Source organism: Manis javanica, chromosome 7 (genome assembly GCF_040802235.1).
Source record: "Manis javanica isolate MJ-LG chromosome 7, MJ_LKY, whole genome shotgun sequence".
Classification (NCBI taxonomy): Eukaryota; Metazoa; Chordata; class Mammalia; order Pholidota; family Manidae; genus Manis; species Manis javanica.
Window position 1 is genome coordinate 94365264 of NC_133162.1, and position 16378 is coordinate 94381641.

General features: G+C 47.0%; 1 protein-coding gene across 1 annotated transcript in view; it reads left to right on the forward strand.

Moving 5' to 3' along the window:
• The window catches only part of TFCP2L1 (transcription factor CP2 like 1), a 56491-nt gene that overhangs the window by 15613 nt on the left and 24500 nt on the right, over positions 1–16378 (forward strand). The window contains exons 3-6 of the mRNA XM_017641246.3: positions 11574–11650; positions 12165–12270; positions 13073–13179; positions 14284–14436. Coding sequence (XP_017496735.2) covers positions 11574–11650; positions 12165–12270; positions 13073–13179; positions 14284–14436 — 443 coding nt within the window. The remainder of the gene's footprint in view (positions 1–11573; positions 11651–12164; positions 12271–13072; positions 13180–14283; positions 14437–16378) is intronic.

The window sequence follows — 16378 nt, forward strand, 5'->3', positions numbered from 1 at the left end:
GTGTGACTTGGCCCAGGTCACAGAGTGATACTTCAGTCCAGTCTCTATGTCTTTTTTAAACAGTTTTATTGGGATGAATCACATGCCATACAATCCATTCATTTAAAGTATACAGTTCATGGTTTTTAGTACATTCGGCTAAACATACTAAACCATCACTACTACTAAGTTTAGAACATTTTATTCCATCCTGAAAGAAACTGTCCATACCCATTAGCCAGCAGTTGATCCCCAGTCAGAACGGTTTTCCATTTTCATGGCCAAATAGTACTCCTCCAAAGCCATCTCATTTTAAACATTCTTTAGTTGGTGGGTATTTGAGTGGCTTCCACTTCTGACTGTTATGCATCTGCTGCTGTGAACATTCATGTGCAGATTTTTACATGGACCTGTATTTTTATTTCTCTCGTGTGTATGTAGGAGTGGAGTTCTGGGCCATGTGGTGACTGGTAACTTTTTGTGATGCTGCTGGATTGTTCTGCTAAGCAGCTGCACGGTTTGATATTGTACCAGCAGTACCAGGAGGGTTCCAGTTTCTACACATGCAGGACTTGTTCTTGTCCACCTTTCTGATGGGGTGAGGATGGGGTGCCAGGGGCTTCTCCTGGTGGCACTGTTGGCCATCTGCTGGCATGTTACAGAACAAGGGACCCCAAAGGCTTCAACTAGGCTTCAGGAGCAAACCGAAGCCAGAGGCTCAACCAGTGAGGAGTCCGTCTGTCCTCTCCTCCTTTAGGGATCTTACTTATACTATCTCTGCCCACAAGCTTTCTTGCCTCAATGGCCAGAGGGCAGACAGCAGGGCCACCCGAAGCTTCTAAAAATACAGGTCCTAAGCCTAGCCATGCGGAGGGATGGTGCTCTCACCCCTGCCTCCCGATCATGCACTCCCAGGGAAGAGCCCCTGGCTAAGCTTGGTCACATGCTCACCTAGACTGCAAGTTTCCTGAGAGATGGGCCCTGTGTAAGCATGGCTGCTCCCAGCCTCTCCCTTTCTCCATTCTGTAAGCAAAGGCTGAGTGAGGAGCAGTTCCCTGAGATGGTTTCTAGGGCCTGCTCTTCTGAAAGGCTTGGGGCTGAGGGGAAAGAAGAGGCTTTGGTTGTCTTAGGTATGCACTGACAAATCCTGTTTATCCTGACAGTGACTGCCCCAGAAAGCCCTTCACCTTACCAGACACAGAAAACAGGGTAGCCTGGGGCCTGAGGGTGACCACGAGGGCTGCTTCCCACCTCAAGATCTTGGCTGATGAAGGGCACATGAATTCCTTCAGTCCCAGGATCCTGGGACCCTGGGACACTGCAGGGCAGGGCAGGGCAGGGCTTAGAGGGGAGGTACCCAAGTGAGTCACAGCTCTGACCTTATCTTAGAGATTTGGTTTTCTACTCTTTACTGTCCTTTGGCCTACTGACTTACCTGTTTATGGCTCTACCACCTATGTAGGAGGATACCTGTTTCTCCACATCCTTGCCTGGACTTTATGTTGTCAACCTTTTGAATCTTTTCTAATATGCACACAGAAAATAATCTCCTCATTTTAATTCACATTTACTTAGTTCTAATAACTTATGAGTGAAACTAAGCGTTTTCTCATATGTTTATAAGCCCTTTGCCTTTCTTTTACTAAAGAATGGCAATTTTATATTGATTGCCTATTCTTCTGTTGCCCTTTTACCTGTTGATCTGCAAGAACCACTCTATTAGGTTGAATCGTATGCAGTTACCGTTTTGTAGATCAAAATGGGTTGACAATTGCTGTGTCATTGTTCATTTTAATAGATGAAGGATTCCTTTCAGCAGTGTGGCTGGATATAAGTTCAAAATAAATGAGCAAAAATTAGTGAATTTCCTATAAAACAGCAATAACCAAGTATAAAATAAAATAAAAACCAAGTATAAATAAAACCAAGTATAAAATAAGTATGCAAAAGAGGTATCATTCCTAGTATTGAGAGCATATCAAACAATTTTTAAAAATCCTTATGAAGTGTCCAGAAGTCCAGAGGCCCCTGATTCAGAATAAGCCAGCTGTGCTTATGAACATGTTGATTCCTGGGTTCCACCTAGATTGACTATCCACAGTTGTGGGGGAGGCTTGGGAATCTAGGGCTTTTTGGGAGGGAGAAGAGAATACTTTCAGATTTAAAGCGAAGTGTCACAAATAGTCCTGAGAGTTCCTGAATACCTTTGACCCAGCTTCCCCTAATGTTAACTAACATCTTAGAACCATGAGACCCTTATTGAAACAGGCCATTACATTGGTATGACCTCTGCCACAGTCTGTATTTGAATTTTACCAGTTCCTCCACTGCTGTGCTTTTCTGTTCCAGATTCTTTTTTCTGTTGCATGGCATTTTGCTGTCCTGTTGGCTTACTCTCCAATCTGTGACAGTCCCTCATCTGACCCTCCTTCCATGACCTTCAGACTTAAAAGAGCACTTACTACGTAGGTATTTTGTAGAATGCCCCTCAGTTTGGGTTTGTGTGGTGTTTTCTAATGAGATTGAGGCAATGCTTTTTGGGCAAGAAGGCTACAGGGGTGATGTGCCCTGATTTGTGTGGGGGCTTGTGATGGTGGCTTGTCTTACTGCAGGTGGTGGTAACTTCAGCAATGGAGTCACATTGGCCAGGTTTCTCTGCTGTGAAGTTACTGTTTTCCCCTTTGTCATTAATACTGATCTCGGGATTCTTAGAGAGTACACTGGTGTCTTGATCATCCTCAAAATTCTGCCCCAGCATTGGTGGATCTTGTCTTTACCTGTTTTTACTGGACTGTTTGCCTAAGGGTGATTTTCTATTTATTTCTCTTTTCTTTCTGCATTTAATAATTGAAATGCTGCTGTAAGGAACAGCTTTCTCTTCTCACTGTTCCGCATTCACTTACTCATTATGTCAATGTAGACTCATGGATATTTATTTTATTCTGTGTGTTAAAATTCGATACTGTTCTATTTTCTTGCCCAAATTGTTGCGGCTGTGGCCATTGGGAGCTCCTTCACATTGGCTTCTGTGTTCTTTTGACATGCCTCCAGCCCTCTTTTTGTGCATTTCCTCACTTTGGTGCTACCAGATGCATAAGCAAGATGACCATGTTGGGTTTCCCTGCCCCAGCCCTGGAAACATCCCTTCTCTAAGGAGTCTTCAGGACATGTAGACTTAGATCTGTACGTACACACACACTGTTTGCCAGGCACAGTGCCTAGTCCCTGACATTGGTAAGTAGCTGTGAGGAGGTCAGGTGCCCTGCCCAAGGTCACACAGGTGACAGGCCCTTAGGACCAGGACTTGGGTCTGTTGATGGCGGAGCTTTTTCGCTGAGCCCTGCCTTGTGTGGTGACACACCTGTGTGCTACTACACATATGCAGGTAACAAGACAGGCAACGTGTACTGGACACAACATGTGTGTGTTAAGCTTTCTCCATCTGCCACTATTACAGAACTCTTGGCATCCAGCCCTCCTTTCTCTGAAGGTAATGATGGCCTTCATTATGTTTACTGTGGCATTAATTACCCAAAGCAGTAACTGTTGGAAAATAAACAACCTTTAAATCTTGGCCGGCCGGGCAATTGCCTCCCATTCTTGGGAACACTGTGATCTGAGCAGGAGGCCGTGCATGGGTTCTGCTCGCAGGGAGGCTAGCAGGAGTTGGCCCGCTCTGCTCGCTGCAGGGCCTTGGCCTCAGCAGCAGTTTCCCCCAGCTGCTTCCCTAGACAGTCAGGAGAAAAGTCAGGTAGCCCCTGTGGAGTCTCCCTGGGGCATGCTGCAACTTAGCTGTCTCCTGGCTGTGGGCCCTTGGGTGGTCTTGGGTTATGGGGTGCTCAGTGTGCAGAGCTGTTGTGACCAGAGGAGAGCTAACTGTGTGGCTGTGCCAGGGTGAGGGAGGTTAACGTGGCTGGTTTGGAAGTGGATGGCTCTTGTTGTGTGCCAGGCTGGATGTGCATTATTGTGTAATCCTCATGGCCATTCTGCAAAGAACATTTTACAAATGTAGAGGGTCAGATGCAGAGAGGGTTCAAGAACTTACAGGTTGTGGGAGGTGTACCAAACCCCAGTGTGACAGACCTTACCCCACCTCCACTCACCTTGTCCTGGGCCAGGCCACAGGCTGCTGTGTGTCTGCTGCTGACTTGGAGTGTCGCCTTGGGCACAGCACCTCTCTGGCCTTGGCATCAGCACCTCCAAGACAGGCATAGCCAGTTGCAATGTGGATCTTGGCCATCTCCCGGAGAGACACTGGCTGCAAGGATCTCCTTGGCTCTGACCTTGTCTGTGTGTGTTTGCTGTTACTTTTATTGTATGAAGACTTTTTCCCAAATGCCCGCTTGTCTGATTGGCTTTGGAGTACCAGTGTGATGCTGGAAATAGAAATACCGATCATTGTCATCTGGTACGTGCTTGGGTAAGAGGTACTCCCCCTTCTTTGCTTTGTCTTATTTTCAAATTCACATGTAATCCTCACTTAAAATATTAATGTTGAAAATGTATATAATTTAATAGGGAAGATTCCTCCTTTATCCACTGTTAGATGCATATATTAGGCTTACAAATAGAGGGGTATGTGTATAATATTATGAAAGTGTATTCACATTGAGTTCATATTATTCAATTTATTTGATGGGGGTAGTTGGGTCGTAGGCTGTGTGTATTTTTGGTACCAACAACACGACAAGTAGGCTGTGATGGTAATACTCCCACCTCCAGCATGTGTGAGGGCCCACTGCCCCATATTTTGTCCTTGTGGGATATTAGTAATCTGTTAAATTTTGCCAATATGATAGATGGAAGTGGCACTGCCTTATTTCCATTTGGCATTTCTTTGACCATTAGTGAGGTTGAACCTCTTTTCATGATCTTCTTGGTTTGGCTGACTAGTTCCAACAATGTTACTTACTTCAGACAATTTAGCATCAAATTCTGCACTATTAATTAAAAACCTGTCACATGGTAGTACTGTACAAGGGGCTGGTGTGTGGTGTGCATGTGTGCGTGTGCATGTACAAATCTCGTTCAGGTGAACAGGTGGTTGGCCTGTCCTCAGGGGCTAGTTGGGGAGCTACAACGTAGCTGTCAATGCAAAAAAGCCAAGGGGCAAAGTTATAAAGGGCTGGGTGAGGTCAGCAGGAAGAGTGAACATTATATAGAAATTCAAATTCAGTGCCCGTAAATAAAGTTGCATTGGAACACAGCCTTGCCCATTCATTCAGATTTTCTGCAGCAGCTTCCTTGTTACAGTGGCAGAGTTGAAGTTGTGACAGATCTTATGGCCCATGAGGCTGAAAATAGTGACTGTCTGGCCCTTTATGGAGAATGTTTGCTGATACCTGGGCTAGACCATAGATCCTGTGGTTTGCATGAGGGAAGAGGGAGGAAATAAAGGTTTGTTGAGACCTGCCTGGGACAGGAACAGTGTAGTGTGGACGTGTGTTCCTTGGGAAGGAAGTTTTCTCTTCTGTCCCCTGGGCTTCTTGTCCTCCTTCCTCATTTCTGCTGCTCCGAGTGTGGTGTAGAGGTGAGGGAAGGGCAGGTGATGGAGGCTGGGCACAGTTCTAAGGCTGGGAGGAGGGACAGTTCTAACTGTTGGAATGGCTGCTGAGCCTCTGGGCAGAGTCCAAGCCATTCTTTCAACTGGTGGCTCTGGCTGCCTACAGTGCCTGCCTCAGTCCCTCTGAGGAGCAGAGGGCCACCCCTCACCCCCGACCCCTAGAGCTAGTTTACATCTCCAAGTGCTCACCCTCAGGCTCCTTCCCTGCTAGCCTTGAAAAGGCCTTGAAGAGCTCCAAAGCAGAGGGTGGGTCTGGGGACTTTGGAGGGAGTCTCCTTGAAGACTTTGGAGAGGCTGTGGAAAGGCCGCCACCACCAGGGCCCTGGGCACCACCTGCCAATGCTGTCACTGCAGAGAGGTTGTGCTGTCCTGCTGAAGGCCTCCCACATCCCGCTTTCTGCTGGGTGTGCCTTCAGTCCTCCAGCAGCCTCTACATGAAGTACCAGTGTCCTCCACATTTTGGGGTACAGAAACTGAGGCTCACAAACTAAGTCTCAGTCCAAATGTGAGTCCAGGTTGCAAACTTGGGTTCTAACCAGGTTCCCAAGGTAGTTTTAGGGGTATGTAGATAAAACACTGATAACTGCATATATATGTAACTTTTATAATTACCATTTATGTTATATGCTTATGATTTTCTGCATGCAGGTTGATATACATATACTTTTAAAAAGTAAGTTTAAGAAGTGAGTTGTTTAAATGGGCTTCTCATATTGCTGGTGGTTTTTAGTTTCAGTGGCAGAATCATGGGGTGAATGCTGCCCTTGCCAGTGCCTTGGAATGCCCCTCGCCTGTCATGTCTCGAGCACAAAGCGGGTGGCTGGGGGGGTGGACAGTGACTGCTGAGTGAGGGGCCCAAGGCCCGGTCCCTCTAAGCTAGGCTGGAGGCTCAGAAACATGCAGCCATACTGAAGTGCAAATGACAACAGCTCTAGATGTTTTTCTTCCATTCAGTTCTTTTATGTGTGTGGGAGAAAATATTTTAATTTCAGGTCATTGGATACTACCGGGGACAGACAACAAATACTCATGTGCCCAGCACAGTTTTTTACAACCTTGCTAAATTTGCTTCTGCTTTTACCTCTTTCTAATCCTATTGCCCTTCCTCCCCCAACCCCAGATGCAAAGCCCCTTGTGAAGTTGGTGTTGGTTTTGAATCCCCATGCATATCTTAAATTTTTATTCTTTGAAGATTTAACCATAAAAATGTTTTGTGTGTCTTCGACTTTATATTAAAGTAGTTTCATATATGTCACCATGTACCTTTTTTGTCTAATACTGTGTTTCTGACGTTTTTCCATGGAGCTAAGTGTCTCATGGTATGAGGTAGAGATTTATTTTTCCATATGGGTAACCAGTTATTCCTCACTCTTGAAAAGTCTTTTTTCTCACTGTCATAGATCAAGTTTCCAAGTATCTAAAAGTCTGTTTCTGGGTTCTTTTTTCTTTCCATTGGTCTTTTTGCCCCGAGCCAAAAATAACATGGTTTTAATTACTGTAACCTTATAATATTTTAAATGGAGTTCTCTGTGTGTTTCAGGGAGACTAGTTTATCATGAGGAAAGAAGTATCAAACCTTACTTCCCAGCGTGGTTACATACCCACCAGACTTCTGAGGTCCATCTTGGTTCAGAGAACCAAAGTTATAGGGCATTAAGGGTGTGAGCCTTAAAGGAAGGAGGAGGCTTTAAGTGTGTGGAAGAGGGTCATGAGTTAAGATGAGTATCAAGGAGTTCAGGAGAAATGTAATAGATGGACTCTCTGAATATTAGAACCAGAGGGACCTTTGAAGCTACTTGACACTGTGGAGTAGTTTGGCCACACGAGCAGTCTTTGGAGTCTGACCCAGGTTTGATCTTCAACAAGATACATAACCTTTCTGGATCTTAATTTTCTTATCTATGACATAGGGGTGATGATGGACTTTACTCACGGGACCGTGGAGAGGACTAAATGAAAAGATGCACATAAGGAGTTTGGCGATGTTCTGACACACAGGTGGAAGACAGCTAAATGATATTTATTGCCCTATTTCTAAGACCAACTTTTCTTCCCTTTTTCCACATTTCACGATTCTGAAATTAGAACAGGCTTTACTATAATTTTATGTAGCTATTTGTTTTTCCTCCTGATCATTGTTTAGAATGTAGGAAATGAGTATTATACAGACAAGGATATGGACTCAACACACTTTATCCAAGATCACCTGGCTAACTGAGTTGGTCAACCCTAAGAATCATCTTTATTGCTAGTCCTTAAAGGAAGAAGGAAGGAGGAAAAAAACATCTTGAGATGGGGATGTTCTGAGTGTTTTATATGCCATAAGATGTTGTAGGCAAACTTTAATCAGCGTGCCTACATGGAACTGAGTCAGATGCCTGCCAGAAAGGAGAGGTTGGAAGGAAATCAGGTAGAGCTACAGATGTCTGTTTCCCAGCAAACAACACCCACCAGGTAGGATGTGGCAAAGAATGTGGTAGGTTCTGGAAATAGATTTCGTTTCTGTTCCTGGCTCTGCTACTTACTGGCTATGTGAGCTTGCCCAAGTCAGGTATCCGCTCTGAGCCTCTGCTTCCCTCTATATGTGGGGCTTACAGTCCTGCACTGCCCTCATTGACTTGTTCTGAGATTCAGGTAAGCTGTTACCTGAGTAGACTTTACCACTGGCTAAGTAACCAGGGAGTGAAAGCAGTTGTTACTATTCGCTGGAGACAGACTCACCCATCCACCTCCTTGTACAGTTGGCCTGGGATTGCTGCTTATTCATTCTTCCCCTCAGCTGTGGAGCTCCTGTCCACTCTTCAGAGTCCATCTCAGATGTTAGCTCCTTCTTGAAACCATTTCTTCCCCTTCCCTTCTCCATTTTGGACAAGTACTTCCTGTCCTTGGATCTCTGTTGTCTCTAGGAGGGTTTTTTAGATTCTGCCCCATATTAGTGCTTTTACTGTACTGTTTGGTGTACCTCAGAGGGTTGCTGACCTTTTGAGGGCAGTGTGTCTTTTGTAAACCCTGTAGTCATAGCACATAATAGCATTGCAAAGAATATGAAATCATGTTACAACATTTGCTGAGTGCTATACGTCAGACATAGGGGTGGAGGGGTGAGCAAAACAGAGGTGGTCTGAGCCTTCACAGAGCCCACTTTGCATAGCTCCCATCCATGCCCTGAAGTAGTATGGCCTGAGCAGAGAAATCTCCATGTACCCTGGGTCAGTTCCGCTTTCATGCCCTCGCTCAGTAGCTGACACGTAACTGCAGATGATGGCCTTCTGGACCACGCTATGCTGTGTGAGAGCTGGCTTGGGCAGGTCAGTGGGGCCCAGTGTGTTGGCACCAAGGCAGGCCTAGGGAGGGTGTGGTGTGGCAGGAGGGGCTCTTGGTGGGGAAGTGTGGGGCTCAGGTCCCTGCAGAAAGTGAAGGAAGCCACCACCATGGGCTCAGAGTCCCCCTTAATGGCTCTGCTCTCCCAGGTGCTGGTTCTTGTGTTCAGGCTGGGAAACTGGTCTCTGGGGCAGGAGGTGTCTCTCTTGGGCATGAGTGGAGATTGCCCTGCAGAGCCTGGGGTCAGTGTTCACTGGGCCCCAGGACGCCTGTAACCTCTTGGTGATGACCACTGGGGCCTGGGGCCTCACCCTCATGCCAGAGCTGGCCGCATTCTTCTTGGAGAGGCTAGGGCACTGGAAGAACCAGTTAGGGCATATGAGGCTCTGTTTCTGGTGCTGTCAAAGGAGGGTTGGCTTAGGAGCCCGAAATCTATGCTGAAAATCTGGAGAAGTGTCAACTAGGTCAGCAGGACCTTTCTATGAGTCGTGTCTTCTGAACTGGCAAGTGGGCAGGACAACAGTTTGGGGTCTGTGCCTCTTCCCTCTGATGGGAGGGTGCCCAGCACATTGATTGCCTGAGCAGTGCTGGGCTTGGTATATTCCTTTGGTGTCCCCCGGCCTGTGGGGTAGGCTAGTGCAAGCTTTGGAGAGGGGAGGGGTGCTTGTGTGCTCAGCCAGCACCCGTCACCAACTCCAGTGCTTGAGGGAGACGTGGTGATGAGCTCTGTGACAGGGCACTGTGTCCATTCTGCTCATCTCCGTGTCCCTGGGACTCTCATGACATTTGGCAATAGTTGCTCAGCAGATATTTGGAATGAATGATTTAGTTTCATGTTTGTTGCCCATCTGATTATTTTTCATTGGGAACAGGAGTATGTTAGCTTCCTGTGGCTGCTCTAACAAATGTGTTGGCTTAAAACAAAACGTATGTTCATTCTCTCACAGTTCTGGAGCCTAGAAGTTAGAATCTGTGGGGCCATGCTCTCGGTGGAGGCTTTGGTAGGGTCTGTTCTTTGCCTCTTCTGGCTTTTGGAGGCCCTGGGTGCTCCTTGGCTTGTGGCCATGTCCCTTCAGTCTCTGCTCCCATGGTCGCTTTGCTTCCTCTTCCCACTTTGCCCTTGGTGTCTTTTATAAGGACACTTGTAATTGGATTTAGGGACCTTCTGGATAATCCAGGGTGATCTCTTCATGCCCATATCCTTATTAATTGCATCTGCAGAGATTCTTTTTTCAAATAAAAGGCAATATTCAGTTTCTGGAGATCAGGATATGGACTTACCTTTCTGGGGATACCATTCAACCCACTATAGGAGGCTCTTAGTATTTTTCTGACCATAGCTTTTTAAACTATTTTAAGACTGTTAGCCACTGGGTTTGTACTGTTCCTAGTTTTTTACTTGCATTTAGTTTCATATATATATGAAAAAATAGATATATAGAGAGATTTTAATTTAGATTTCCTGCTCCCCCCAGTTTTAGTTTCAGAAAGTCATCCCCTACTGAATGTTTGATTAAGTTGTGAATTAACATAAAGCCTTAAGAAATTGATTTTTTAATCCAGTGGTAACTTGTTTTGTTATTTGCTGTGAGGTGAAAACCTGCACTTTGAAAAAATAGCTGATCTCTACGAGTGATAAAATTTCATTGATCCAGACACATAAACATGTACAAAGAAATCGAGTGGCTGCAAACCCCAGGGAAATCCAAGTAAGGTGTGCAGTTTGATGAATTACATTGTGCTGCAGTCCTTGTCCTAATTTTGATAATGTCCCACTGTTAACCTTGGATGCCACTATTGAGGGACGGGGAACTCAGAACCTTCCTGTACTGTTTAACTGATCATGAGTCTATCATGATTTAAAAAAAAATTAAACAGATTATCAGTACCTGTTACTAAATCACTTATTCTCTTATTTTGTAAAACATTTTTATCAAGTTGTAATATATGCTAAGGTGTTTCCAATATGTGGTTAAACTTATTTAGTTTGGGAACTTTCACTTCATTTGATGTATGGTCTTCCCATAGGGGAATGTGATGCATCCTATTTACTCAAAGTGTATTTTATCTTCCATTAAAGTGTGTGTAGTTTCTTCAGGTTATTCATAGATACTTTTAAGTTTTTGTTGTTACTGTGGGTGGATCTTTTCTCCATTTACATTCTTTAACCAGCTTGTGCTGGCTATTTGTCACCGAATAGAATCCCCACACCCTTTGAAATACATGAAATTCTTTTAACTTGGGAAAATGCTTTTCATTCTGCAATTAGAGACAATGTTTAACAGGCTTTTATTCCTTCCTTTAAACCTGCTCTCAGGAAAAGTATGGTCAGTTATTTACTCTAATGTGGATTCAAGTAGCTGTTTCTCCATCCAAGTGTATGGGGTGTTCTTTATTTAAAAAAAAAGAAGTTATGTTCCATAAATTTAAAGTTACCTTTATTTTGTTGAACTGTTATTGCTTTGAAAATTGTAGCGGAGCTGTCTCTCAAGGGGTCAAATGAACATCACCTGGGGTGCTCTGGGACTAACCAGGCTGTGTGTCCAGTCCAGGGAGCATGCTGAGTGGCCATGGACTTTCTCCTCTGCTTTGCTTCTCAGGGCTGTGAGACCTGGGTGGGCACTGCGGGGAGTGGGAAGGCCTCTAGCTGGGTGAGCCCCTAATTTGAAAAAACTCAGAAATGGAAAATGTACTATTAACCCCCCTCCAGGTCAGTCTTACGAAATCCGACTGCTGGAGAATCGGAAGCTGGGAGACTTTCAAGATCTGAACACAAAATATGTGAAAGTAAGCTATGGGGCTGCCCTCTCTCTGGGAGGTGGCTGGAGTCTGTGCCCCTGGGCTTACTGGAGTGGGGTGGAATGGCAGGAGTGGCAGGGAGGCTCAGGAAAAGCTCCAGAGGGAGGAGGTGGGTTCTGGATGTGTTGTCAAAGGGAACCAGGACAGGCTGGCAGTGTTGGAAGCCACAGTGGCATGGGCTGATGGGATGGGCTCAGGGTTGGACAGACTCAGGTTTGAGCCTGGCTTTGCGACTTGATCTAACTTTCCTGAGCTGCAGGTTGTTCACTGCACAAAAAAGCTTATGGATTAGCTCTGTAAGTAGAGTCTTAGTAGTCCTGAAAAACAGGGCACTTGTCTTTGTTCTTCATGCTGTTGGTGTTCCTGGGGTCTGGGGGTGAGAGGCAGGTACAGCTCCTGAGCTGGAAAGGATGGCTCTAGGACCTCTGCCCTGGGGCTGGGTTCCCTGTGGGTCCCTCTTGGCCTCTACACTCAGCTGTCTCCTGCTGGCCTCCTTCTCCAGAGCACCATCCGTGTGGTTTTCCATGACCGCAGGCTGCAGTACACAGAGCACCAGCAGCTGGAGGGCTGGCGATGGAGCCGGCCTGGGGACCGGATCCTGGATATAGGTGAGTCTCCCGGGCCAGGAGAGGACGTGTTAGGGTTCCTCCTGGACGCTGTCTAGACTCCTTCCTGTCCAGGGCATTTTAGGGACCCCTGTCTTGCATAAAATGCTATGAATATGTAAGCTTTTTATAAAATGAGCTTTATAAATATGTAAGCTTTTTACAAAGTAAATATGTTCTAACATAAATTATTTGAAGTTTTTTTCCATAGTAGTGTCTATAATTAATTAATTATCATGGCAGAGGGAGGGGACTCAGGGCCTGGTGGCAGCTGGCAGAGGTGAGTGTGTAGGGAGGGCCCTCAGGCAGGTAGAATTCAAGGGCTTGCTGTCAGGGAGTTGCAGGAAAGGTCTCGTGGGAGTCTGCCTTAAAGAATTTGGTAAGTGATGGAGGCAAGGATGGGTATCACAGTTACAGGCAATAGAAATGGGATTTTCGGACCAGGCATTGGTCCACAGTCTTAGCCATCACCCTTGGGCTCACATGGGCTTTGGTGTTCAGAAGTTAGCATGACAGTAGGGTGTGTAGACCCATAACATTGGTTAACGCCTCCAGTAGGCAGTCAAGCACAATGATATTTCTGCAGCAAGATGAAATGACTGTTCATTTAAAATGGGATAAAGACTCCAAATAGCTTCATGGCAATTCAAGGTGGACATTCTGCCAAATGAGTTATGCAAAGCTTAGTTTTCAGAACTTTTGGCATTGCAAACTGTGGTTAAGGAATTTGGACCTGTAATGGAGTCCTTCCTAAATGTTTGGGAGTGGCTCACAGTTGCACTTTTGTGTGTGTGTATGTGTGCAGATATCCCACTGTCTGTTGGTATCTTGGACCCCAGGGCCAGCCCGACCCAGCTGAATGCAGTTGAGTTTTTGTGGGACCCTTCGAAGAGAGCCTCTGCATTCATTCAGGTAAGTGGGAGGTGGGTTGTCCTCTGTGGGGAAGCCAGAGCTTTGGGGCCTATTTTATAGTTCCTCAAAACCCATCATCCGCAAGGCCCCGAGGGGCTCAGTCCTGCTCTGCTGCTGGGCAGGAGATGGTAGGGAGGTGAAGGATGAGTGTTGCTTATAGTCTATAGCCAATTGGTCACTAGGGTTGGGAAAAGGACTTGGAATATTTTAGAATCCCATGTGCTTATGAATACAAAGCTTCTTACAAAATAAGTATGCTGACATAAATAACTTGAAGTGAAGTTTTTTCCATAGTAGTGTCTGTAATTAATTAATTATCAAGTGCCTTGTGTGGGTCCATCCTTGCCTTAAACACCATGGCAGAGGGAGGGGACTCAGGGCCTGGTGGCAGTGCTGTGCTTCTGGGCTCAGCACTGGCTCTCCCACTTACTATATGTCCCCCTTTGAGCTTCTTAGTGTTCCCACCTGTCTTAAAATCAGATAATGAATAAGCCATTATTTCAAGTGCACGGACAACAGCAATTGAGAAGTACAAGTCAGCGATCTTTTTTTTCATAATTAAAATATTCTTATTGTATTATAAAATTATTATCACACTATTGTGGTATTACAATACTATATATTATTACAACATTATTACAGTCTTACAGCAATATATATCGAGTTCCTTCTGTGTAATCAGGTACTTCTCAGAAGTACAGAAGTGGTTCCAGCGTTCTGGTCACACTCCTGGTCTGGCCCAAGTACCCTGGCCCCCAGGCTGTTAGGACTAAGCCTTGGTTCCTGCCCTGCAGTCTGTGGTATTTTCTAGAGAGAGGTCTCTGAGTGGGGCTACTGGCATCAGTGTGCTGGAACAGTGGTGAGGACTTAGCTGGTCAGGCAGGGCCAAACTAGGTCAAGGGATAAAGGGAAAGAGCTTGTCCTTCGTGGGTGGGACAGGGAAGCCATTGGCCTGGTGGCGTGGATAGCGTCGGGAGAGAGCAGGAGGGCTGAGATGGGTCTGCACCTGATGAGGCAGAAGGAAAACCTCCATTTAGGAGCCCTGGGGGAGTCCGGAGCCCACCTCACCACTCCTTGTTCCCTGCCCTACGGTTCCCCTTCCAGGTGCACTGTATCAGCACAGAGTTCACTCCAAGGAAGCACGGGGGTGAGAAGGGAGTGCCTTTCCGAGTGCAGATTGATACATTTAAGCAGAACGAGAATGGGGAGTACACGGAACACTTGCACTCGGCCAGCTGCCAGATCAAGGTGTTCAAGGTAGGACTGCCTCGCCGAGCTGTGCCAGCGGTCGCCCTGTGCTGGACAGCTTACACCGAAACCTTGACTCTTGGGATTGCGCCCAGAGGCCCAGCCAGGCGCCTGGTGTCCCTTTGGTGTGTGGCTTCCACTCTGACTCCTGAGGTGCAGGAGCCGCGTGCCCTGGGGTGCAGCCTGCTGCCATGGGCGGCCTTGGGCGCAGGCACCTGGCGCTCAGCTTTCAGCGTCACAGGCACCGGTGCTCAGCCCATTTTTGTGTGTGTGTATGTGTGCAGATATCCCACATTGTAGACTTGCACATTGTCAGAGTTTTGTTTTCCTCCGAACCACTTTATAGTTGACCGTTAGGTTCTCCTTAAAAATCAAGTCAGGAAGTCGTCTGTGGGTTCCTGGCCATGGATGTTCTTATTTAGGGCTCGAGGCCATTTTCCCCTCTGAGCGGCCTCCTGTTGGAGAAAGAAATGTTTTTGGAGGTACCTCTTTTTTCCTCTCTTGCCTGCCCCCTGAAGTCTCCTGTCATTGGGACTGATTAATTCCTAAAGATGGTGGGCCTCTGTGTGGCTTGGAGTCCCACGGTGCATGGGGAGATGGAGGGTTACCACAAGGCCCACAGCTTCTCAGGTGGGCGTGGGCTGCATCTGCTCGGGCTGGAAATCCAAGTGAGTCACTTTAGAAAGGGTCTTGTTACAGAGCTGGCTGACCATTAAACTTCCTGAGTTTGGGATATATAAGGAAATAAATACTCAGAGGTAGACCCACAAACCTGGCAGCTGAGTGTTGAACTGTTCTGTTTCCCTACTAGACTAGAAGCCCCTGAAGATGGCTGTTTACCTCTCTAGCATGTTCCACAGAGCCTGGTTACAGTGATGAGTTGGCAGTGAGGTGGGGAACACGCCACTCGTATGGCTGTAGGAGAAGCCGAGCAAACTGATGGTGTCTATACTTAGGAGGCCTCTTCTCCTGGCCACTCGTTTTCTTCCCAGTGGAAGGATCTGTAGCCGAGGGCCATGGGCAGAGAGTTGCTGGGCTCTGGCCAAGCCTGGTTGGTTGGGAGACCTTGGTCAGTTAGTGATGCTGCCCCAGGACTGAAGGGTGAGGTGGTGGGACTGGCAACATAGTTCAGAAACTTGCTTTAGGATCATGAAACCTTGAAATCAGCCTCCAAAGGAAGCACAAAAGTGCACACATTTACCATCTTACAGTACTGGAGGCCAGAGGATGAAAGCAGCCTCACTGGGCCACAGTCAAGGTGTCAGCAGGGCTGAATTCCTCCCGGAGGCTCCAGGGGAGAAGCCCTTTCCTTGCCTTTTCCAGCTTCTAGAGCATTCTCTGCATTCCCTGGCTCATGGCTCCTCCCTCCATCCTCAGAGCCAGTAAGAGTGCTGAGTTGTCCTCGCGTGGCCTCGCTGTGCCTGCCTCTCCCTCCTGTGCTGACACTGGGTCCCTGGAGCATCCGGAGTCTTCTTCCCATCTGAATCCCACTCTGTTGTCAGTCTTCATTCCACTGGCAGCTATAGCACTTTGGCCACAAAAGGTGTCATTGTCCCAGGTTTGGGAATTAGGATGCGGCCATCTTGTTGTGGGGGAAACCACTGCTCAGCCCTCGCTGCCTGCTCTGGCACCAGGTGATTGCAACTCACCATAGACATGTGCATAGCTGCACTGCTGGTGGGCTCTGCCTGTGCTGCAGCCCCCTGCCCCACAACTCCTCCCCTTTCCCTGGCAGTGGTTCCCTTCCTCATCTAGCATGATCCCACTGCTCTTGCAGCCTGTGCCCTGGGGTGTAGCGCCATGCTGGGCAGCTAGAGAGAGGACCAGTCTCTGGATCCATGGAGCAGCCAGGCTTGCTATGACCCCATTGGCCACCTTTGTGCACCTTGAGGCAGAGGTTCAGGAGTGTGGACTCTGCCCACCAGACTCCTCAGCTATATGCTAGGTTTTA